The following is a 25,697-nucleotide window of genomic DNA, read 5'->3' as shown; positions in this document are numbered from 1 at the left end:
ACCTTATATCCAGTGAATCGTGGCTATAAGAACGGGAGGTAATTCAAAACGGTTAACCCACTGGTCCTGTGGGGCTACCGTGAATCAAGAACAGGTCCTGACCAACCAGGAGGCTGCTGAACGAAAACAGCGAGGGCCACCTGACTGGTTTAAGTGAGCCGAACACCAGAGATGTAAGATTTGCTTTCAGGTCATAAGACCACAGTAACTCATTTAGGTTTGAGTACTGAGGCTGCTTCATCACTGAGTTAGAGTTCAGAGAACACTGGGAAATTTTAGACTGTTGTACTTTTTTTTTTTTTAATTTTTATTTATTTATTTATTTATTTATTTTTAATTTATGGCTGTGTTGGGTCTTCGTTTCTGCGCGAGGGCTTTCTCTAGTTGTGGCAAGTGGGAGCCACTCTTCATCGCTGTGCGCGGGCCTCTCACTATCGCGGCCTCTCTTGTTGCGGGGCACAGGATCCAGACGCGCAGGCTCAGCAATTGTGGCTCATGGGCCCAGTTGCTCCGTGGCATGTGGGATCTTCCCAGACCAGGGCTCGAACTCGTGTCCCCTGCATTAGCAGGCAGATTCTCAACCACTGCGCCACCAGGGAAGCCCTGTTGTACTTTTGAGAATTAAATGAACTATAAACATTTGTCAATGGGGGAAATGATAATGGAAATGTGTGTTATAAAGTATACAGTGTGGACTTCCCTGGTGGCACAGTGGTTTAGAATCCGCCTGCAGATGCAGGGGACATGGGTTCGAGCCCTGGTCGGGGAACTAAGATCCCACATGCCACAGGGCAACTAAGCCCGTGTGCCACAACTACTGAGCCTGTGCTCTAGGGCCTGCGAGCCACAACTACTGAGCCCGCGTGCCACAACTACTGAAGCCCACACGCCTGGAGCCCGTGCTCCGCAACAAGAGAAGCCACTGCAATGGGAAGCCCACGCACCGCAACGAAGAGTAGCCCCCGCTCGCAACTGGAGAAAGCCTGCACGCAGCAACAAAGACCCAACGCAGCCAAAAATAAATTAATTAATTAAAAATAAAAAATTTAAAAAATATAGTATACAGTGGTATTTCCTTCCTATCCATTGTAACATTACTGAAATAATGTTGCCATGTGCCTGGTGTGGAGTAAAAGTTCAACAGGTACTGGCTGAATAAATGAACTACTACTATTGAAAAAGAAAAATACTTCCGGGGTGTATATCATGTCATATCAGCACCAGTTTTAATTTGCATGGACATTAGTTCAATCAGTTTGAAAGTAAGCACTAATAGTCTCACAGCTTTAGGAATAAAGATGAACTTCTTTCAGTGCTTAGACCTAAGGTTACTACTTAGTTCTACAGTAGTTCCTTATCTCTTTTTCATGGATAAAAATAGAATTTTCCTTCCAAATTATGAAAAGTAAGTGAAATCCAGAGCCCCTGACCTCAGACCTCATCCGTAAAATTCATGTATAAAATGAAGGATTTTGACCAGCTTCTGGGCTGGGTGCTCTGGGATAAATTAATAACTACAATTAGTGTGCAAACTAATAATGGGGTTAGGCTAATGTACAAATGACGGTAATATACAGTAGAGTATGGTACATGTAAGGTAAATATAAGTGATATACAGAGGACTACTGGTACTCAGAGAAGGGAAAGATCACATCTGGTTGAGGCAAAGAAGACTAGTCTCTTTGGAGGAAACAACATACGGTGGGCTTTGACAAAGGTGGGGTAGCAATAGTGCTATGGACCAAAAGTTTCTGTCCCCTCAAAATTCATATGTTGCAACCCTAACTCCCAATGGGATGGTATTAGAGGTAGGGGCCTTTGGGAGGTGATTAGGTCATGAGGGTAGAACCCTCATGAATGGGGTTAGGACCCTTATAAGAAGAGGACGGAGAGCTGGCTTGTTCTTTTTCCACCACGTGAGAACACAGCAAGAAGAGCTCCCAGGAAGAGAGCCCTCACCGGACAACGAATGGCTGGCACCTTGATCTTGGACTTCCTGGCCTCCAGAACTGTGAGAAATACATTTTATTGTTGATAAGCACCCCTGGTGACAGTATTTTGTTATAGCAGCCCAAGCTAAGATAGATGGTGTCTCAGGGAAAAGGACTTAGAAGATATCGAAGGCACAGAAACATGGCAGGAAAACACAAAGTGTACTAAGGGAACACTGGTCTGGAGATAGTTATGCAGGGAAAGCACAAACTCTTTGAGTCTTCACAGGATAGTACTTTATAAATAATATAGTATAATCATTCCTTAACTGCTCCAATAGCTTATATTCAATACACTCTATTTAAGGTTTCCATGTGAATTTTTTTCTTAAAGATCTGGCCATTAAAGGGGTAAGCATTAGTTATTTGGAAAGATATTTTTCCTTCTACGTATCATGTTGAAATAACCCACCAAACTTTTTAGTTTAATGCCGTCACTTTTCATTAGTGTACACCAGTATTTTGTTGTCATTTGTTCTTGAATAATAATTTGAAAATAGATGTTTTACCTAAAATTATTATTATATAGTATATGCTGAAATTTTCTAATAACACCTAGAATTCATGAAGAGAGTGCTTTTTGGTTAATGGAATGAATTCCACTATTATACACAGATGGTGAGAATCAAATTTTCTTGAACTTTACCTTATTACACAATGTCTGTCTCTCTCTCTCTCTCTCTCACACACACACACACACACACGCACACTTCCATTCCAAGTTTCATTTCCTATAAGGAATAATTTCTGTCACACATGAATCGGTATCTAAACTATTATAGATACTAGAAGAAATCCCTCTGTGGAGGTTTCTCTGATAAACACAAGGACATAACCCCTTCTAGAGTAATTTGTATATATTATAGAGAAGGGAAGGACACACTGGGCTCTAAATTTTCTGTCTTGAGGTGGAATGCTTTAGCCTATTACGTTTTTTCTTCCCGATATTAACATAATTTAAAGGGAAAAATTCAAATAAACATTTCTAGGATTTTTTCTTTAGTTCATAAAATGTTTCATCTACTACAATTAATTGTATTCCTCTTCTTAAGAAACTGCTTTATAGCAATATGCATAGCATATGTAACTCATATATAACTCTATATAATAGAGTTATGGTTTTATTTCAATATATTAGTGCTTTCATACTTTTTTTAAAGGCACAATTTTGGGTCATTTAACACTGTTTGGCACACCAGGGAAAAACAAATTAGGCCATCATATCCAGCAGATACAAACTTGAATCATTCTCTTGTGGACAGCCATTCTTTTGGTGATAATTTTAACGTCAACAGAATTATTTCTAAAAGAAATGGTATGATTCAAAAATATCTCCTTCATTCTCATCTGCCAGTGTCACAAAGTTTACAGTGATACTGAAATGCACTACTGTAAAAGGGAAAAAAACTAGTAAATTAAAGTGTTTTTCCTTCATTTAAAAAAAGTATCCTCAGGAACTTTATAGTACCTCGGAAGTAGGCCCATTAGATATTGTCGGATGAATGATCTCATCTGAAATAACACAATTTCCAATGTGTGTGGAAATATATATGAATTTCCGATTCATTTCCAATAAATATGAATGATTTACAGGAGGTAGTTTACTCACCAACTATGATTACAGCTATTTTAATTACCAAAAATAAAAGATTTCCCTGTTTGTTAACTACACAAAATTAAAGCACATGACCGTTAACCATACCGCTTTTGTTAAACAGGTATTTCTAGTATCAGCCTGCTGTTTTCCATTGTTTCTAACGAGAATGTCTGTTGACCAGTAACATGCTATGAGGCACACCAGACACAGTAGTTTAGATTAACTAGTAGCTAATGCTCGGGTAACAAGCCTTCCAACACTGAAAGTAATATAGTCTACTTAAAGCGCAGCTCGGAACCCTGCCAGCTCCCCCCGTAAACGTTTTCCTGTCCACGCACTCTGTCGGTTCAGGACCCCTTATCTCCTGCTGATATTCTTCTCGTTTGTCTCCTCATCTCAGCCTCCTCCAATCCTTCCTCCACAGCTCAGTCGGAGACTTTACTAAAACACTGATCGGACTTTAACCTTCCTTGATGACAGACTGCAAGCTCCACGTGGCAGGTATAGGTACTAGAACTGACTTTCCCATTTCTACAGAAAAAGCCAAGATTGAAAAAAATAAACACAATCAGATCATGTCCTCCTTCTGCTGAAAACCCTCCAATGGTTACCTGCTGTGTGGCCTCTAAGATTGCCCCTGAGGGCACCTGGCCCCCTCCAGCTCCTTCTCCCCGACTCCACTCTCAGGTTCACCGTGCTCCAGCCCCAAGAGCCGGCTTGTGAGGTCATCAGACACACCAGGGCCTTTTCCACTCCTGTTTCCTGGGCCCTGAACATTCTTTCTCCACACCTTCGAGGGTTGGCTCCTTCTCGTCACTTGTTTCACCTCAAATGCCACACTAGCTAACTTTCTCCCTTACCAAGTCCACATTACGGTCAGATTTTCTTAGTATGAATAGTAAGATGATCACTTTCAGATATATCATTTCTATTTTATCTGTTTTACCTGTTTATTATGTCTCTCCTACTAGAATTAAGCTTCATAAACCAGGAGCCTTTGCCTGTTTCACTCGGTGCTATGTGCCCATATGCCCAGGGCCTAGGACAGCGCCCAGCACACGGTAGGGGCTCAATAAATAACTATTGCTTAAATGTCTGACTGCCTGTGTGCCCCGTATTCCCACGTCGGTATCTGGTACAGGGCTTGTCACATAACAGGCATCTCTGGGAAGAATGAAAATTCATGACTTCCTATCATCTCAAGATAAAGCGTGTCTTTAGCACGGCCTGCGGGACCCAGCATGTCTTAGACTCATCCGTCTCTCCTATTGCTACTCCTCCTCCTGCCATTTTATTCTCTAGAAGGACTGAATTTCCTGCTGCTGCCTGCACATTCCATGTTGCTTCACATGGCCATGTCTTTCTGCATGACGTCCCTCTGCCTGCAAGGTCTCCATTGCCACGAAGCCCATCCTTTGCCACCATCACCCCTAATGCACAGCTGATCGGTTGTCCTTTGAGTTTTCCCAAAGCTTTGAGCATGTCTATTACTGAGTTTCTCTTATTGGCATGTACTGCCCTTTTTTTTTTTTTTAAACCATCTCTGCCTCCCTTAATAGACAGTGGACGCTCTGAGGACAGGGTAATGTCTTATTCATCTTTCTAGCACCTAATGGAATGTCCAGCATCTAGTAAATCTCAATAAATATTTGTTGAATTGAATTACCTAAACTCCAGCCGTACTAATATGAGCATTTAAAAAACTCCCCAAATGCCTTCATTTCAAAATATATCTGCTTACTGTAAAGATCTACAATACATTGTCAGTGTAATAAGAACATGAGATTTCAACTTACTCAGATAATAAGATCTAACAACTAGATTGGTCTAGATCTAATAACTACATTAATTTGGTTTAACACTGAAAAAAATACAGTATTTTCCTAATACCAAGGCATAATAGCATATATGAGAGAGCTATAGCAATTACAGTTTAAAAAATATCTGTAATAATCTTAAAAAAAAAAAAAAACTAAGAAAACTAATACTTACTTATTTTTGGTCAGTCATTAGCTTGGAAACTGGCTTACTTCTCACAGGCCTTTCCAAAAAACATAATACTAGTAGTTCCAAAATCTTTCTAAAAGGTTTCATTTTAACCAACTGCTAACACAGCTGGCCTGAGGTTTTCATCCCAATTATAGCACCAATCACAAAAACCCAAATACAAAGCAAAAAGAGAAGAAAAAACAAAAGCGGTCCTTCAAAGAAGGCACAGCGCCACAGAAGATGCTCCCCATCCCCAGAGAAGCACCTGCACATTAACCTAATCACATTCTGCAGCACAAAATGCTCATTAAAAACACTCAGGGTTATTTTTAACCTGTAGGTCATTTCCTTAATCTATCAAAGTTTTTTTGTTTTTTTGTTTTCAATCATCAGATCTGACTATTTCACTTAGACTATATCACTTAACCAACAGGTTAGAAATACTGGTAACAAATCAAATAATTAGCATATCAGATGAAAACTCTTTCAAAAGAAAAGCAAGGGGTATAACAGATTGCTAAAAAGAGCCCAGATTGGCCATGCACCAGCCCCCATGTCTCCCCACCTCAGGCAGCTGGCTGTTAGCATTATCTAGAGAAGCTTCCAAACTTGGGGTCTCATCTCTGATTTGCAGCACTTCTTCTGCTGAGATGCTGCCCGTGGAATCTTGAGACTGAAGAAGTAAATCAGGCTGGTCTGGCATGGTTTCATCTGCAGCAGAATCACTGTTTAACTAAAAAGAGAGACAGTAAAATAAGGAATTCATTTATGAGTCAGTGGCGGTCACAAAGGCCACAAGAAACATTCTATGTTGTAAGACATTCTGGGGCCATAGTTATAAAGAGCTCCTTTGACTTCCTAAAATTACTTTTTTCCTTCATTTCAGTCTATGCCAGAATTGGTGATGTGAACGCAAGCAGCTAACCCATCAGCAGAAATGAAGTATCTGTTAACAAGGGTTCAATTTTGCTATATAAAGACTACCACAGTGAAAGAGCTCCTTGTGACTGTGTTAATCTTGACCTAAAATTCTTATTTTTACAGCGACGTCTCGTGCTTGCAGTTGGTCTAAGGACTTGTGAAGGGGGCGCTTTCACCTCCCCCGTGGCTTTGGCGCCAAACACTCAGTGGATTCTCAAGAAGCAGCGTTAACTGGGAAGCAGGCACGTAAGTCTGAACTGGCCATTCACTTATTTAAGCAAAAATCAATACCACAAAACTTCAGTAAGACGTAAAGAATTAGGACAATAAAGTTGTAATGGCAGGCCAGCCTCAGTGGGTTTATGTTCTAAGAAAATATTACAATTTTTCCTCTTTTAAGCAGGGTTATACATTTTTTTTTTTTAGGAATTATTTTTTTAGGTGTGAAATGGTACTGTGATTATGATTTTATTTTATTTTTTTGAATTTTTAAAAAGTATACATTTTATTTAATATTCAGATAAACTTTTTTTCCCCTTTTTAAAAATTTAATTTAATTTTTTTTATACAGCAGGTTCTTATTGGTTATCCATTTTATACGTATCAGTGTATACATGTCAATCCCAATCTCCCAATTCATCACACCACCCCCCTCCCGCCACTTCCCCGCATTGATGTCCATATGTTTGTTCTCTACATCTGTGTCTCAATTTCTGCCCATGCAGGGTTATACATTTTTAACGGTCAATATTTAACATAAGAAAAATCAAGTTCATGATTCAGAATAGATAAGGCAAAAACTAATTTTTTTTTTCCCTGTGAGGAGCAATCAGCTTCAAATTCTTTTTTAATTTCACTACCGCTATGACTAGGGTCGGCCTTCTAAGGAGACAGTCGGCTCTGCCCTGAGGCTCTCATGGGAGCGAACCTTTGCTAAGCACTTACTCTACTGTCCTCCCCATGAAATTCCCACGAGGCAGGTACTGCAGGTACTACTGGGAGAGGGCAGGTAACCACCGCAATTACACAGCAGGTTGGTGGCAGGATGCCAGCCTCTGAGCCTCTAGTCTGGCTCTGGGGAGAGCCTGGGCCTTCTTCAGTGAGTTGCTGCTACCAGCAACTCACTGTTCCTTTAAATGCACACAGTCCCTGGAGAAGACCGTCCCTTAGGTAGCATGCAGACGGCCTGGCTCAAATGCACTTACTAGCTGTGTGTCCTGGGACAAGTCACTGAATCTACAGAACTGCTGTAACTGCTTGTGTGGTTGGGGGGATAGTTATAGTGACTAATCCACGTAAAACACCTTGCCCAGGGCCTGATGAATCTCAAACACTCAGCGAGTGGTAACTACCGCTACTGATATCAGCAACACCTTATCACTTAATACGTGATAGGGAGTTAGTGGAAAGACATATTGGGGTAACGGTGAGATGCCAAAACAGGAGAGGCGACAGGAAGCCAACCACAAGCTGACAAGTGTACATGCTCGCTGTCTAAAGCCAACTCAGCCCGGCCATTCAACAGCACTGCCAGGGCTCTACCAGCAGACCAAGTGCGATGCGAATGGGCCCAATTAAGGAGAGGCATGTAAAGGGCCCTCATGTAAGAGCGCTGTAACTGTAGCTGCCGCCTGGTCTTCACTAGCTGACTCCTCGTCACGTGGGCCCCGGTGGCTCATCCACACCCCTTCTCTCTCCTCGTTCCGCCACCTTCAAGCTCCAAACCAGCTACCACTTCGTGTTCGGTGCTCCCCTCACTCCACAGTTCTGCACGGACAGACTACTCCTGCAGCCTTCATTTTCTCATCTCTCTCTGTCTCTCTCTCTCTCTGAATATCTGCCATCTGGCCCTTGGAATACAAGTCAGAACCTCCATATAACTGACTTGATCTTGCAAAGAGAGCGAAGCTGTGCTCCATCTTTCCACGCCGACGAGGAAAGGAAAGCAGGTGGAGAATTAAGCAGTGCTGGTGCTCACACCGATACCAAAACATGTATCATTCAAGGCGAGGGCCTCTAAGAGTGCCCAGCACAGCTCACTGTTACCAGGAGAGAAGCCATAGAACATACGTTTCAGCGGCTAAGCGGCGCACAGTATCAAATGTTTAGTTCTGTCATGAATAATGGAACACGGCATTGCGGCTACAATTTTGTATTTTCATTTCAGTGTGTGCATTTCACCCGCACTGAAATGAAAATCAAATATAGGGAAACAGTAATTACTAAGTTGGAAGGTAGGAGAAAGAGGAGGCCAGCTGTCACTGTACGAAAAGGTCACTGTACCATCTGCGTGCGTGAGAGTATCTGGCTTGCTGTGAGTGCTGCTTCTTCTTCTGAGGACTCGTCCGTATCCTCCTGGTTTGTCAGGTTCAGGCTGGGGGTGCTGCTGGAACACTGGTACTCCTGGAGGGATGGTGTGTCCCCTTTGTCAATACTGTCCAGTGAGCGCCTGCGGACTCCCCAGTTGAAATTGTCCATGCTTTCACCCTGGAAAAGCAAGACATCGTTTCTAAGACCTCAAATACGTGCTTATAAATATAGGAAAGGTAATACCGCAGGAAAACATACACCAAGATGAGAAATAATTAATGCATCATCATAAGCAGAGTTTCAATCAGCCCTTCAATTTCTTGAAACTTTTAAAACATCATTCAATATTTATAATATTTAAAGGGATCAAAATATTTGGTCAATGACCTGTTTTAACTAAAGAATTCTCTTGACTTTCTATCTTATATTACTGGGGACCAACTAAATCTACTACCTAGGCCATTTCTATTCTAATACACAAACACAGATGAGACCACAAGGAAGACAAATACATCACAGATGACAACAAATAAACAATCCACAACACCAGGCTGCAACTTACCTGCAGCTCCTGGTTAGCAAAAAGGAAAACACACAGAATTAGAAAGAACGAAGACAAACATGTAAATATACACTACACTTTTGGGGAAAACTCTTTGTGATTTCTCAAACCCAAAGACTGATTCAAGCTCTGGATTAAGCTTTGTGCAGGAAGCCAACATGTGATTCAAACTACTTTTTTATGAAAAATATATTGTGAAAAAGTCAGAGACAGACACTTAAAACAACATTTCTATGATACACTTTGGCAACACAAACTTTAGGAAAATCTTCAAAATTTACATAGATTTAATGCTGGATACAATGTAAAACTGACTTAAAATACCCACATTCAGTTGACAACATACAGGTTCACAATTATTTTAAGACTGTAGCATGGTTCTGGCTAAACTCAATGGTCATTTTTTGCTACAAAGTAGTTTAAAATCAAGATCATAGTTATCAAAACATAACCTTTGCCAATCTCAAAAGGTCAATAGGAAATAAGACAAATTTCAATTTCGCCCCACTTACGGATTTATATAAGCTAACGTTTCTGTTATTCCAAGCTGATCCTCCTTTTGTAAGGATATAACTCTTAGGCTCCTCTTTCTTAAGCCCTGATGACAAATTACAGTGTGTTGGCTAGCAAAATATGACTTATGTGTATTCCTTTACTCAAGGGGGATTGTCCAGAATAGTTTTCAGATTTTTTTTTAAAATAAAGCAGAGGAATATTCATGTCAAATGAAATTTACGACAGAAGTCAACTGTGCAAAACTGATGAACAAAACCAGGGCTGCTCCGGTTGAAAAAGGTGGCCAGGAGTCCTCGGATCTTTCCCTATTTCTCAGGTATCCTAGAAGCCCTAAGGCTCTGCAGGTCAGAGTTTGAAAGCCACCTTCCTAGAATATATCATTTCAAATATTACGATGTAGCATAACACATAATAATGGCAACAGCCCTTGATATATATCTGGTGAACGATACACACTGTGGGCTTTCAAGGTTGGGGGATATTTTAGAAGTTTCATTAGCAGTTAAGTTTGTTTTGTAGCAAAGTACTTCCTGTTACCATGTTCGAAGCAAGACTATCTTTAGGTTTTAGAAAATCTCTATCATTTGATTTGGACTAATTATGAGGCATAAATTAGCACCACCCTCCCCAAATTACTGTGACTTGAATGAAAGATAGAACTACAATAAGCATCTTTAATTCCTTCTAAGGTTCTATTCAAAAGTCATATTCATTACTATGGACATTTCAGAGTACTGGATGAACCTGAAAGCATTTACAGTGTTCTTTAAAAAAAAAAAAAAAAAGGCAAACAAAAAGAAAGAACCTGACCATTACAAAAATGTCAAGAGTCAGCCTTTAGAGATTCTAAATTCTGCGCTGAAAAAAGCAAGTAACTACAGAAGAATTTAAAGTGGCTCATGCCCGTGAGGTAGGGCAGCAGGTCTCTTGAACCCACCACAATTCCTTGGCCTGATTGTGCAAGTTTGTCCAATTTCCTACAACATGTTTTTCAAACTGTGGGAGCGACATCAATTTTAGAGGCTGGTGACGCGCTCTTTTTTTTTAAAAAAAACTGAAATGAAAGGAATGGAAAATATCACTGTGCATAGCATAGAGTAAGGATGCATATTCTTGAAACTTTTAAAGGTGCGTCCATATATATACACTTGGATGTGATATAAAATGTACTAGCAATGGCCACAGTTAAAAAAAAAAGTTTAAAAGCCACTGCCCTGTAAGATGCTGAATAATACTTGTTCTTGGGCTCCTGTGAACCTGTCCAGTGGTGTCTTTGGGAATATGGCAAACTATGACATAGGAGCCTGTGCCGCCCCTCAGCCAGTGTAAGGGCATCTGCTGATCTCTGAGGCACCATGGTCGTACCCTCATATCTGCAGAGGTGGGGGACCTGGGGGGCCAAAGCACACAGGAGGACCTCCCTAAACTGGCTTCCTATCCACAGCTAACGGTGTGACGTGGCAGAAGCCATTACATTTTATTCCTCCACCTCACCTATATGAGCCAAAGGAAACATCCCTTCAAGAGGGTTGATGAATGCATGCAAGTTACATGAGTGATTTTAATGTCTTTGGACAGAGATATATCAGTGACACAGTATGGATACTTGACAGTAAGGCATTTGGGGCTCTTGAAGACAGACACTTATAACAATTTTAGAATGAACATTTTTGTGATCTGTTTGATGTAAACTTTTCAGATTTAGGAGACTGTTGTTTAGGGGACTGACATGAGCTACAGGAATAGGTCCTGAACAGCCTAACACAACCAGGGCAGTGGGCAATCCTATTCTCTTTGCCACAATGATTGGTTTAGAAATTGGCAAATGTCCCAACTTGGGCCAATGAGATGTGACAAGAAGTGTGCTAAAAGCATCTGGAGAGTAACTTCTTTACTTTCATGAGAGCATTTCTGTAAGTGACCCCTGCTTCCTCTTAACACTGCTGTGTGTGGACATAACCAAGGTCGTCTGAGGTGAAGCTGACTTGCAGAGAAGGGCAGAGCCTACAGAATTGCAGAGAAACAGCCGGAAACCTCACTGAGCCTTATCTAAAATAAGCTCTAACTCTGGACTAGCTCAGTTCTGGGAGCATAATCTACTTTCTGAGTTGGATTTTCCATTTAGGAAGCATCTAAACTGACACAACTATCAACTTTCTCTAAACGGAGTCAATATCAAGGACAAAGTCCTTGGTATTCAATGAAATGAGGCATTTGAGAGAGCTGGCTCCAACCTAAAGAAGAAAGTGATGATCAATGTCATAGGCAGAATCTCAGCCATAGGAAAGTGTTCTAGAAGACAGCCAAAGGCGCCTTAATCGTCAATTTAGTTTCAGGGCTACCCTCTTTAAAGTTGTCGGATAATTTTTTTAAAAATAACTAATTTTATTTTATTTTTTAAATTAAATTTAATTTTTTTGGTCATGCTGCTCGGCATTCAGGATCTTGGTTCCCCGACCAGGGATCGAACCTGTGCCCCCTGCAGTGGAAGCGTGGAATCCTAACCACTGGACTGCCAGGGAATTCCCCATGTCTGACATATTTAAATGTAATTTTTACTATTCTGCTGCACATTAATTTGTATAATTCATGCAAACATTTAAGTCTAAGCGCACCCTCAATTAAAAAAAATACTTTCGAAGACATCCATTTTTACTCTATATTTTTAAATATAAAGATGAAAAATTAGATGTTCCTTTTATTTCAGACTTATTCTGCTATACCTAACTGTACTAATCATGTTTAGTTCCCAGTTTAGATTTTTACCTTTTGACCTTACACTGCCCTTAATCAGGAAAGATCCTGTGGTTAAATCCTTCAGTTTCATGCAGTTGTTAACTATTCTATAAATATTATAAAATGAAAGCCCATATCCTTACCTCTGCATCTTCCAACTCAACATCTAAAAAGTCAAAATCCTTAAAAACGCCAAACTGTTGTTCACTGCTGTTATCTTCCACAGCTACTTCTTCCTCTTGAATTATGTCCTCTGTTGCAGAAATGAGGCTAGTCTGTTGGTCCCCGACTTCCAAATCCTCATTAGAAGAAAATACCACCTGACCCCCAGCCAAAAACAAAGCAAAACAAAACAGAAAAAAGCCATCCATCAGCTTTGTCACTCTGAATATGGGACATCAGTGCCCTAAGAGCCATTGCAGGCCTCATCTGTCAATGAGCTCAGAACTTCAATTTGGTCTAATGTCTAACTGGGTGTATGCTTAATTAGCATAGCGGCCAAGTGTCAGAGAGGCAAGTAATAGTTTTTTCATTCTCAGTCAACACCGTAAGTAAGGTAAGTTAGAAAAGGCAAGCAAGGAGACACAATAATTTCCGTTTCTTCATGGACTAACATGATTTTTAAAACCTTTACACAGGTTTTCATGATTACTCACTGATGGATTCTTCGGAAGACCAGACTCTGGACCACAGAGAGAAAGCACATTCATTAGCTTTTCTCTTGTTCTTCGCTAAGGAGAAGGAAAATGCAAATGTTACGATTCTTGATAAGACAAATTCTCAAGTTCTCACACATAGAATAAAATGGATTCTTCTATTCTATGAATCTTTTTTTTTAATCTTTTCTAAAAATTTTATTTTATTTATTTTTTATACAGCAGGTTCTTATTCTATGAACTTTTATATACCTGTGATAACTGTGGCCTCTTCCAACTAACAGGCACCAAGGCATTAGAATTAGAACCAGAAGAAGTTGAGGAAGTGCTTCTCGTCACAGCGATCACTTTCGGCTTCCCGTTTCTTCCAGCTGCGCTATGCTGATCACCATATTTATTTCCAATAATTGGTGTCTACACAGAAATAAAACGCCAGTGTTTGACTCAAATAATTCAACATAAATGGGTTAATAGTGTATCTATAATGACATTTTTTATAAACAGCCAAAAAAAACAGCATAAGGAGAAAGATTACTTAGCATAAGGCAGATACTACAAAAATCAAAGGTAATGATGATATCTTTTTTTTTTTAAATCATAAGATTTCACTTTATTGGGAACAAGTCTCTGAGGAGATTATTGGAGAACTTATTCCTACTTTAAATACAGATCTGCTTTCTTTAAAAACTACCATCTTCACCTTTCCCCCTGTGATTATAAAATAGGTCCTCTTTGAAAGCTCAGAAAATACGAAAATGATTTTAAAAAATCACCTGTCATCTCACCACTCAGACTTAATGTCTATTAATATTTTGGTGTTTTTCTGATGCAGGTTGTTAAGTGTGCTTCAATACGGTGCTTTTGCAAATATTCCAGATAAGTAACAACTTCAAAGAGAAAGCTATCTACATGTCTTACTGCAAATCGGATATATAACATTTCCAAAATTTATTTCCGTAAAATTCCATGATGAGCCCAAACTTTGGATGATCCAAAACATGTGTATTTACTTGGCTTTGTGAAGTGTCTCAAATTCGCATTTGAATATAATTTTAAGCTCACTTGCATGTCACACAAGTCCCCTTATGATCTGGTTCCTGCTTATCTCCCCAACTTCAGCCTCCACCACTCCCTCCTGAACTTCACACTCCAGCAGAGCTGAACTTGCTCCCCAAGCATGTGGTGCCTTTGTGGACCTATGTGTTGGCACATGTCACCTCCTTTGCATGGAACACGCACCAAGCAAACCCCTAATCACTTTGAACATTGCCTCCAGACTTCCAAGGAGGCCTGTGCTGATACCACCACCACCTCTGGGTAATTATACATGGACATTTACCAGGTGATGGTGATTGTTTCTGTGCCTCTCTCCCCCTGCTATACGGGAGGCCCTGGACTGGGTGTGACTCACCACTGCTCCTCTAGTATATCTCCAGTGCCTACACAGAGCAGGTACTTGGGAATTTTTTGACGAAACAAATTGAAATTAACTATGTGATATAGATCAAATGTTCTGAGGATTCCTATCACTGTTTTAAACAAAATAATTGTGACACCATCATTTTCTGACTCAGAAGAACAGCAAAGCCCAGTTTCTCTATCATATTCCCATTCTATGTATTCCATGTTACAAATTCTCAGGTGATCGTAACCAAAACATTGGCAGTAAACATACTTTCTATCTTAAAAAAATAACCAATAAGCTCTGGATAAATTCTAATATCAAGACTAAACTGCAAAAAATTTTTTTAATCTATATAATCCTAATCAATTAAAACATGAGTAGCTCTTCAGCTGTTATCTTTCTCAACTCCCCCCTCCCCACCCCCAATACTTGATCAATAACTTCTCTCTTGAAAAATTCCTGCCTTGGCTTGTGAAAGACCATTTCAATGGCACCAAAGCCAACAAAAATGGGCTGAGTTTCTGGAGGAAAAAAACCAAAACTGACGCTCTCCGCTAGGGTCAAAAAATCTTTGCATGAGATTTGTATCAATATTAATATGTAACATAGTCAGGGCTCAGGTTCCCTCTGGACTGGGGGACCCTGCCTCAGTCTAGCCCTAAAATGTAGGGCTTCTCAAATCTCAGCTTATTTTAGCCTCATTTTTCCTTCCATGATTTCAACCATCCACCTATATGACACTGAAAACCCTTAAACTTTTTCCTTCTGCCCAAGTTTTCCTCTAAAACTTCAGATCTCTTTAGGTAATCAGCACCTCCGTCAGTATGTTTTTTAGTCTCTTCAGAGCCAGTATACCCAAGACTGAGCTCATCACGCCCTCCTTCCCTGCTAAGACCTGTTCTCCCTGCATTTCCATTCCCTTTGAAAGGTACCAACACTCACCAAGTTGTCACAGCAACTGTCCTTGTCTCTTCCTTACTTAGCACCTGCTCTCCTTCCCATCAAACCCCATCAATTACTTCCTCAGACTTCTGAAAACCATCCCTTCCCTCTTTGTTTCCTCTGCAGTTGCCTAGGGACACAGTCCAACATTATCTTTTACCCAAATTACTCTAACAGATTCCTTAAAAATTTCCACCCCGCTCCTCCCTGGTCTGTTTTCTATCCTGTTGCCAGAGTGATCTTCCTAAAATGCAAATCCTAATATTTCCTATTTCAGCTAAAAATCCTTTAAGAGCGCCTACTGCTTCAAGAGAAAACCATCCCGTCAGACAAGATGCCGGTGACGTCGCGGCTCCCTATGTCTTCAGCTTCCTCTCTCATCCCACTCTATACCTCCATCCTCTGTACTCCGTGCTCAGGGTAGGCCACACTAATTGGATGGAAGTTTCCAGAGCGCTGCGCTTTCTCACACTTACAAGCCTTCATTCACACATGCTGCTTTTTCTTGGACTACTCCCCCCTCTCCAGACTTCCATATATACCTGTCTAGGGTTACTTATCTCTCAACATTCGGCTCAGATCAGGTTAGATGTACATGCTATATATTCCTATAGAACTTCAAACCTACTTCCAGCCAAAGTACTTATCACAATGTTTATTTGCCTATCTCCCCAAGAGGCTATAGGCCTTCTCCCCTGAGAGTAGCCTTCTCCCCACTCCCACCCCATTTTCATGACACCTGTCACAGCATCTACTGCTGAGTATGAGCTCAATCAATGCTTGTTGAATGACAGAATGAATAAATGAACAAATGAAAATTTCTAATAGAGCACCTTTATCAATCTCTGAGCATCTTACCTCAGATATATCAAAATGAAAATCTAAGGTCTTCCCAGGCAACTCCTTAGAGACGTTATTAAAAATTTTAGTGAAGGATATTTCAGGAGAACCTGTATCTCCTCCGTAGGTCCTGGGGATATCGTTGGGCACGACAAGGCTTGCTGAGCGAGACACCACCAGTTTTAAGATGTTAAGGGCTTCTTTCCAATAAGGACTCTGGTTTCAAAAAATAATAGACAAATACATATTTAACTAAGAACAAAACCTTAGTGTACACTGTAGACAATGAAAATATTATTTCTACAAAAACTCCTTGTAAATTATTCATTTTTACTTTGAGGTCCCTAACAGAGGGTCTAAATTACAAAAGGAAAGAAAATAAGTTATTATTTGTACTGTTAAATTTATGAGATATTGTACATATAATAATGCTACCAACTCAGAATATTTTGCATTTTTCCCAATAAGTGCTTTATAAATATTATTGGTTGAGAAAGTCTAATACAGTAATCTGGCAGTAGGGGTAAACAAAGGGGTTGTATACATATGTGAACTTTCTAGATGAATGAAGTATATGGCTTTAAGACTCTAAACTTTAAATGCTTTAAGTCTTGGAGATAAACAATTTTTGATGCATACTTTTTAGACATTAAAATATTAAAATACTAAAAAAATTTTAGATTTTTCTTAATGACCCAAGCCCCAAATAATAAGCATAAGTGCTGTGCTAAAATGATGCTCTCAGAGATTCCTGAGCTGTACAGGGTGAACTTTTCCCTCTATATATGGTGGCTACGTCTGCGAGTTATTCTGCTTTTAGTTTTGTATATTTCTACCAATATAATTTAGGAATGATTTACATGACAGATGTATATGTGGAGAGGAATCAATGTCTAATTAAAAATTTAGAACTTTTTTTTTTTTTACTGTCTACTGAAGATCATATAAAAATGACATTTTTTCTTACTTGTGGTACCAAAATCAAACTTCAACCTTGTATTATACATATTGTTTCACAGTTGGCAGTTCTGAGCGAGGGGAACTACTACTTAAAAAAGGAAGTGAAAAATCTTTGGCAGAACTGAGTTATCCAATTTAGCTAATAACATCTTGATATGAAGACATCTAAAGCATAAAATATTACTAGTAATTAAAAATGTCCACATGATACTGTGACATTTTAAGCACATCATCGTAGAAAACAGTTTATCTTTAACAAAGTTAGACTATGTAAAAATCATCATCATTTTTTTTCTTATGGAAATAATTAGGAGCTCTGGGCATTGCAAAATGCTAAAATCTCTTCAGAGATGTTTCCATAAATTATACTGGAACTTGTGTTCTAAATGTAAAAGATTATCAAGAGTTCAAGTATGTAAAATGTTTAATATTTGAATAAAGCAGAAGTCACTAACTGGGATGATCTGTCAGCTAAATATAACCTTGGTTTACCCAACATTTAAAAATAAATTTGAGGACTTCCCTGGTGGCGCAGTGGTTAAGAATCCGCCTGCCAATGCAGGGGACATGGGTTCGAGCCCCGGTCCAGGAAGATTCCACATGCCGCGGAGCAACTAAGCCTGTGCGCCACAACTACTGAGCCTATGCTCTAGAGCCCACGAGCCACAGCTACCGAGCCCACGTGCCACAACTACCAAAGTTCATGCGCCTAGAGCCGGTGCTCCGCAACAAAAGAAGCCACTGCAATGAGAAGCCCGTGCACTGCAACGAAGAGTAGCCCGCGCTCACCGCAACTAGAGAAAGCCCACGCGCAACAAAGAAGACCCAATGCAGCCAAAACATAAATAAATTAAAAATAAAATAAAATAAATTAATTAAAAAATAAAAAAAAATTTGAGACATTTTAAAATTAGGCGATTTTAAAGAAAAACCCAGATTTTGAGCTTCTCTTTATAAATTAGAAAAGAAAAAGTAGAAGTTCTGGCCACAGTGGACCTGTACTCCAACATGGCAACCATTCTTGGTCGTGCTGTTCCTTTTAGATGAGGAATGTGCAGTTCACTTAGTCATAAATCTATGCCCTCTTATGGTTACTTGCTTGCCCAGTGGGCATATAAGCTTGTGGTTCTGAACAAAAGAAATGTATCTATGTTTCATAAATCAGTAATTCAATGTGCTATGTATTTCTGCGGGTGATCCAGCAAATATCTGATGAGTTAACTTCTTTAAGCCTTAAGGAAAAAAAAAGAGAAAAGTGCTTTAGGAAAAAAAATATAATTGTTGAGTGGTGAAGCCTTGCTCCTTAAGAGATAAAAATAGAGAAGATACACAGGGTTACCAAAGAAACCTATGTTGTTTTTAATATTTGCAATCACTGATTTTCAAGGGAATCTAAAAAATAACCCAGATTACCCAATAAAAATACCGAAAAACATTTTAATACAGTTTTATTACTTTCAGATATGGACTAGAACACAAACTCATTGCAGCTGAGTATTTCCATTTGTAAATTTTGCTTTAGTGAATGCAAATATCACTGCAGTAGAAACACAAAGTATTAATCTGTTAAGGCTCTCAAAGAGTTTGCTCTGTTTGGTCAGTTGTATCCACAATACTGCTCTGCTTATCAAGGCCTTTCTTACAGATAGTTTGAAAGTGAAATGCAGTACAGACCAAGTTGACTTGTCGCCATTTACAGTTAAACCAAGTCTGATTTTCTACTTTCTAAATATCTGGTACTTTTTACCAGACCCAGAAAGCAACTCTAAAATACAGACTCTTCAAAAAGTTCTTCTGTTTCTAAAAGTAATATCTGTTCATTATGTAGGATTTGGTTAAAAACAGAAAGGTACAAAGAGTCACAATCATACTGTCCAGAGACGGTGACTGCTGCCATTTGTGTACATTCCTTCCAGTGATTCCTGAAATGTACATTCGTAGATGTAATCATTAAAAATAAAAATCAGGAATCATGCCAATCCTACCGTTCAGATTCTGCTTTACGTCACTCACATTGAGAACATTTTCTCATGTTGTAACTATTCCTGAAAACATGATTTATGAACTAACCACTTCCCCTATCTTAGACATTTAAGGTGTTTCCAACTTATGATTATAAATTGTTTCGAGATGAACACTTCTATACATGAGATTTGTTGTCACTCACCTGTACATATTTGCCAATAATCTTTATGATCTCCAGATTAAACTGCTTGACTGGGGCAGCGGAGAGGTCAATATGACTCAAAAGACTATAGATGATCTGTAGTAATGATTGCTGCATACTGGACAGTCCTTTTTCTAACAACTGAAAGTAATATTAAAAAGTATACTTTAATCAGGTTAAAGAAAATTCCACAGGGTTTACATTAGTGATGTTGAAAACCATAATAGATTTAACCTAAGAGTTTATGGTTAGAGTTATCAGAAATCCAGAGAATGAAGGTAAAAGGTAATGTCTATTACTGTTACTTGTCCTTGCTGCAGAAAGGAGAATTAGACAGATTACTTGTCATCTTAATCTTAGTGCTTTCTTTTATATCCTTAACTAATTTAGTTAAACACCATTTATTTTAGGTTAAGAGAAAAACCGCTACACCACCGTCACCAAAGAATAACTACCCGCAAGCCATTCACACCAGCCACTTACTACCTATGTGATCTTAGATAAGTTTCTTATTTCTCTGAACCCTGATTTTTAAAAATAAAACTGATAGGGGCTTCCCTGGTGGCGCAGTGGTTGAGAATCCGCCTGCCAATGCAGGGGACACGGGTTCGAGCCCTGGTCTGGGAGGATCCCACATGCCACGGAGCAACTAGGCCCGTGAGCCACAATTACTGAGCCTGCGCATCTGGAGCCTGTGCTCCGCAACAAGAGAGGCCACGATAGTGAGAGGCCCGCGCACCGCGATGAAGAGTGGCCCCCGCTTGCCACAACTAGAGAAAGCCCTCGCACAGAAACGAAGACCCAACACAGCCATAAATAAATAAATAAATAAATATTAAAAAAAAAAAAATTAACTTGATGAGTTAAACAATAGATTAGAAAAAAATTTAAAAAAAAAAAAATAAAAAAATAAAACTGATAACACTTGCCTCATAGGGTTTGTAGGACAATTAAATTATATATGTGTAGTTTTAAATACATGTAACTAATTTTAGTACTGTTGTAATAATCTGAGAATTATTAATAATCATAAAATAAGGATAACTTACACTAATAAGAGTAACATTGGGGACAAAGCATTCTTTCTGTAGACTGGAACTATATGGCCCATATGTGGTACCCAATAGGCTGTATTGTGCCAGTGCCAGACCTTAGAACGCCATGGGTGGGTCTTCAGGGGGCGCTAGTGTTACTTTAGTGTTGAACTTTATGGTGGCGCAAAAGTGAAAGCTAGGCTAAGGCACTTAAATTCAAAGCCAGTTAAGGAGGTCTGGCTTTATGTTGGCTCTTGTCCTAAAGGTGTAGGTATAAGATAACCTAGCGATGCGCATTCATTCAGGTTAGGAAGCTCTCAGGCAGACAGCTCACGCTGTTGGCTCACCTAAATATAAAGTCGATGGGCGTAAACCCGTCCAAACCAACACCTTAAAAATCCACACCAGTCCCGAGCACTTTATGATGCTCACCATCAGTGACTTAGCTAAGTTAAACAGTGCTATGAGCAATACTTAAAATGTTTATTGAGTTACAAATAATTTAAGTTTGTACAGTGTGTTAGGTTTAATTGCCAGAGGTCAACTTTCTGGAAAGGAAGGTATCACTGACAAACGTTTTTAGTGACTAGGAATTTCTTCCTTTTGAGGGTCTCCTTGTGGCTCTCTACTCAATAATTTACTTTTCTAGGCACGAAGTTAGTTCTTCAACAAATAAATACAGTCGACCCTTGAATAACAGGTTTGAACTGCATGGGTCCACTTATATGTAGATTTTTTTCAATAGTAAACACTACAGCACTACAGGACTCACAGTTGGTTGAATCACGGATGTGGAGGGCTGACTGTAAGTTACACGTGGATTTGACTATGTGGAGGCCTGGCACCCTTAACTCCTGCGTTGTTCAAGGTCAACTGTATTAACTTTTCATGCTGTTCTATCACCAGATTTTAAAATTCTATTTACTCCCCCCAAAATCATATTTTACATTAGGAAGGAAATATATCATCAAAATTAAAACTTGCCCAGCAGAAATGACTTTGCATGCTGTATTACTATTCTAGAAAGGATCTCAAAGCCAAGAGCTGGTTTTGTAGAAGCAAAAAGATAACCATTCCCTAGGATCAAGACCAGGAAAAAACCCATTTGCCTTTTGAAATAAAGGTGAGGTTTATATTATTATGAGTTTTATGTCACTTAAGGACAGTGAATGAGGAAATAAACACTGAAAATGAAAAAAAAAAACCTTTATAAAAACTTCCTCCTTACTTGAAAGATATTACCTATATTTTTCTTCAAAAAAAGATGTTACCTATATTCACTCTCAAAGAAAATTTGAAGATTAATTAGCATCAGTGCTGCTTCTAGAAATAAATCTACTTGAAAATTTTGCCACAGAGCAGTTGAAAACTCCTTTTTTGGGGGGGTGAATTTACCTCTGCAAGATAAGTCACAAGACTAAATGTAGTATCTGAGAAGGAGTCGTGCAGGTATCTACACACTACGTTGATCCAGTTAGAACAGTCTCTGGAATACGTGTGCGTACTGTATAGACTCATCATGTGAGCCAGATTGACAAGCGTTGGGCATTTTTCTTCTGCACAAACCTAAAAAAGCAAACAAAAATTTCATTCACTTAAAGACAGTTAAGTTTAAACTTGATTTCATAGTAAATGTATTTATTTAATGAATCAATTTAGATATATATGTTGAGTTAATGCATTTTATTTCAATACGGTAGAGAAGTTAAACAGAAGAGGAAAAAGCACAGGGCATTCTTAAGAGAATGCCTTAGATCATACGGAGAGGATTAATATGTCAAGCACTTCCGTGGGTGTTAAAAAGTATGGCTTTTTTTCAGTCTGATGTAAAATGTCTTTGGTAAAAACCCAAATGTTTTTGTAAACCCTGTGTGTCATTTCGTAAAAAGTGTTTTGTTTTGTAAAATCTATATATGGTTCAGTGCACAAATAACTAAACAGCCAGGCTCAACGTGGGAATCCTCAGCGGGGTTCGGAGCTGCTATGCCAAAGAAGAAATGCTTTAGTCTCAAGCTGTCCAGGGTATCTCACTACAGCAGTCAACTGCAGAAGCCTCAACCTGTGTGATATAGTCAAAGGACTTCACTGGAGAACTGATAAGACGTTTGAGTCCTGCATCTCCAGTGAATGGCAATCTCCAGTGTGGACGTCAAGCTACTCTTAAGGAAATCACCTAAAGCTCTTAAGGTCCTTGGCCAATCATTTACAGGCTACTACAAAGTGTACTGACTTCCTAGACTTTGCATGATACGGTACTACAGAATCCGAATCAACAAATGTTTGGGAGGATCTTACTGACTAAATGCACCTTCACAGTCCGTCTGTCTCCTGAGTTAACTGGTGAGGATGTTCCTTAACCTCCTCCGAGGACACCTGAACAATGAAGAACTGGAAAAAGGCCACCCTCATCTTATAGCCTGATCTATCATGAAAGGCCACCCTCGTCTTATAGCCTGATCTATCATGAAAGGCCAGCCTCGTTGAAATTTCCTTTAGTTTTCCTTTTTTCATTTTCCTCACTTATTCTTCCATCTTACTGATGTTCGGTATGTATTTTTACAAATCGCCTAGAGCATTTAATAAAGAAAGTAGAGTATTACCTACTAAAATATATGTATTTTCAACTTTCAGATGACTATAACTGACTTTTACTTTGATTCGTCATGCAGACGGCATCACTGGACAGGCCCAAGATATGAAGGCATGCAAGACTATGCAGAGACTAATACAGTACCTTGGAAGTTATTTTATAAAATCATTAAAAGCAGTTGTTTTCATGCCATTAGCCTTTTACTCATAAAACAGACACCAGGAAGAAAAAAGAAAAGTTGTTTGATATTTCTGATTCGTATTTCAAAATATAATAATTTATCACACTATTTTAAAAAAACCACATAACTTTATAATTTCAAAATTTGTTATCCTTCAGCAAAAATTTTTATAGTTTAAATTCTTTAATCTTATCCTGAAGAATAAGGCATTCCTATAGAATTCTTATATTCTTAAAGAATATTTTTTGAAAGAATGATTTTTTGATAACCTATTTTTTGAAACAGAAGAAAGTTCTTTGGAATAATAGGCTGTGTAATTTTATAGTAAAGCAAATGGCTTAGATTTAATTTTGGAACTTTGGAATTACCAGGTTAAAATACGAGCCAGAAAAGAGTATGTTTTATAACAAACTTTTTTAGCATCCTATTTTTGCCATAATGAATAGCTAAAAAGGACAATATTTGTCCTAAGTGTTGCCTCATTTTGAAATTCTGTGCTCTCCAAGGGCACAAACAGTAGAAAGAGTGATATTTGCATAATGAGGAAGCACATAATGGCAGAAAATTATTCTCAACAGTTTAAGTGAGAGAACAATTAAGGAATCAATTTAGTTCACATCCTGCAGCTTGCTGAAAGGCCACAGAGGGAACCTTTGTGTGCTGCTCAACAGGAAGAAAACAGACTTAATAGCAGTTTATGACTAACAGAAAGCCACATATTTGATTTCTTAAAAACATAAAAGATATTTGGGACTTTCCTGTGCTTTGCCTCGGTCATGACAGCAGAGGCTTGCAGCTCAAGGGGCTTCTATGGCCTTCCGGCCACGCTGCGCTTCTCACCTGACCCAACACTTACCAAATTACTCAGCACTTCAGCTGCCAATCTCAAATGCTTCTACTTCCCCTATCAAGGGATTTATACTTTTAATTTCTTAAAATCCCCAAATAAGCCAATATACTTTTTTTCCTTATATTTTCTTTCTTACCCTTCATGTAGAAAAAAATAAAATCTTTGTTTACATTTTCCTATTGGTGTGTTATTAGAATATTAAAATGAAAGTCATTTTAATAAATTATTTTAAAAATCACTTTTAGACCTCATTAATGCAAATACATTTTGGGTTTTTTAGCGCAAACCATCATTTTCAAAACTAAGAGATGTCTCCATTAACTATAATAATGACTCTTCTTTTTAAATACATGCTTTTAAAATGGTTAAGAATTTCTCCATATCTATTTAGAAATTTAAATAAGGATGGATTCAACAGCAAATTTTATTAAATATTTTCTTGTCACTTATTAAATATTTTCTATCCAGATAATGAAAATGTTTTTACTCTTGTTACTGTGTATGTGATTAATTGGGTTGGTAGTATTTTTTCACTCCATTGGCACCCAGAGATAAATTTGCACTTAACAGTATTGAAATGTGGGCCATAGAGAGATGGATGTTTTATTTGGTTTTCTAGAAGCTTGCTCTTTCCATTTACTGCTGTGCTACTTGCTAACTGAATCTCAGGTTTGAAAAAAATTGCTTATATAAAAAGCTCTTCCAGAGAAACTTACTTGCTTGTTCCCTTCTGTTGCAGACTTCTCTGATTTTTCTCCCAGTGCTTTAGCCGGGTTATCTTACTTATATTACTATTGAGTCACCCCCTCTAGTTCACCTGATTTCCTATTGTATGTATATTACTTGTAAATTCCTATAACTCCTAATTGTAACTGTTTGTATTTTCAGCCTGAAAAGTCTTTTTTCCAAGACTCAATGTGACAAAAAATATAAACATATAAAATAAAATTAGTTAAGAATTAAGTTTAAGCCGAAGGTAAGGTATTTGTGACTTCTTTATTGTTCTTAAGAGGAAGTTACTAAATAGATAAAATGTCAAAATCATATTCTTTTACAATTAAGACTAAGAGCTATAAAACTTTTAAACTAATGTTCACAAACAATTTAAAAATAGCTACATACGTGTTTAAGAAATATATGATGGGAGGGAAAGAGTCAAATAAGTCAAATAAGGAAGAAAAAAGAATGAAGGGAGCAGAGAGAGAAGATAAAGAGAATGTTAGAAGGAAGAAGGCAAACATAAAGGGAGAGGGAACTTTCAGAATCAAAAAATACATTATGCCCTCTTCTTCCTCAGGGCCTTTGCACATGCAATTTCTCCCGCCTGGAAAATTTCTACCTTCAGCTCTGCTCTTGTTTCTCATCCAGGGACCTTATTTTGGTTATTCTTATTTGCCCTTCAAGTCTGCTTAGGTATGACTTCCCCAAGGCAGACTTTTGCTTTATGTGT

General features: G+C 38.6%; 1 protein-coding gene across 6 annotated transcripts in view; it reads right to left on the bottom strand.

Annotated features, from left to right (window-relative positions):
* The window catches only part of FRYL (FRY like transcription coactivator), a 302,580-nt gene that overhangs the window by 18,601 nt on the left and 258,282 nt on the right, over window positions 1-25,697 (bottom strand). For all 6 annotated transcript variants that reach the window (XM_057547273.1, XM_057547272.1, XM_057547271.1 and 3 more), the window contains 8 exons: window positions 22,022-22,192; window positions 19,593-19,733; window positions 16,484-16,681; window positions 13,531-13,692; window positions 13,279-13,353; window positions 12,766-12,942; window positions 8,782-8,985; window positions 6,143-6,310 (listed from right to left, as the gene is read on the bottom strand). In XM_057547273.1, coding sequence (XP_057403256.1) covers window positions 6,143-6,310; window positions 8,782-8,985; window positions 12,766-12,942; window positions 13,279-13,353; window positions 13,531-13,692; window positions 16,484-16,681; window positions 19,593-19,733; window positions 22,022-22,192 — 1,296 coding nt within the window. The remainder of the gene's footprint in view (window positions 1-6,142; window positions 6,311-8,781; window positions 8,986-12,765; window positions 12,943-13,278; window positions 13,354-13,530; window positions 13,693-16,483; window positions 16,682-19,592; window positions 19,734-22,021; window positions 22,193-25,697) is intronic.

Source organism: Balaenoptera acutorostrata, chromosome 5, assembly GCF_949987535.1.
Source record: "Balaenoptera acutorostrata chromosome 5, mBalAcu1.1, whole genome shotgun sequence".
Lineage (NCBI taxonomy): Eukaryota > Metazoa > Chordata > Mammalia > Artiodactyla > Balaenopteridae > Balaenoptera > Balaenoptera acutorostrata.
The sequence above is the reverse complement of the archived record's forward strand: the minus strand, read 5'-3'. Positions and strand labels throughout refer to the sequence as shown.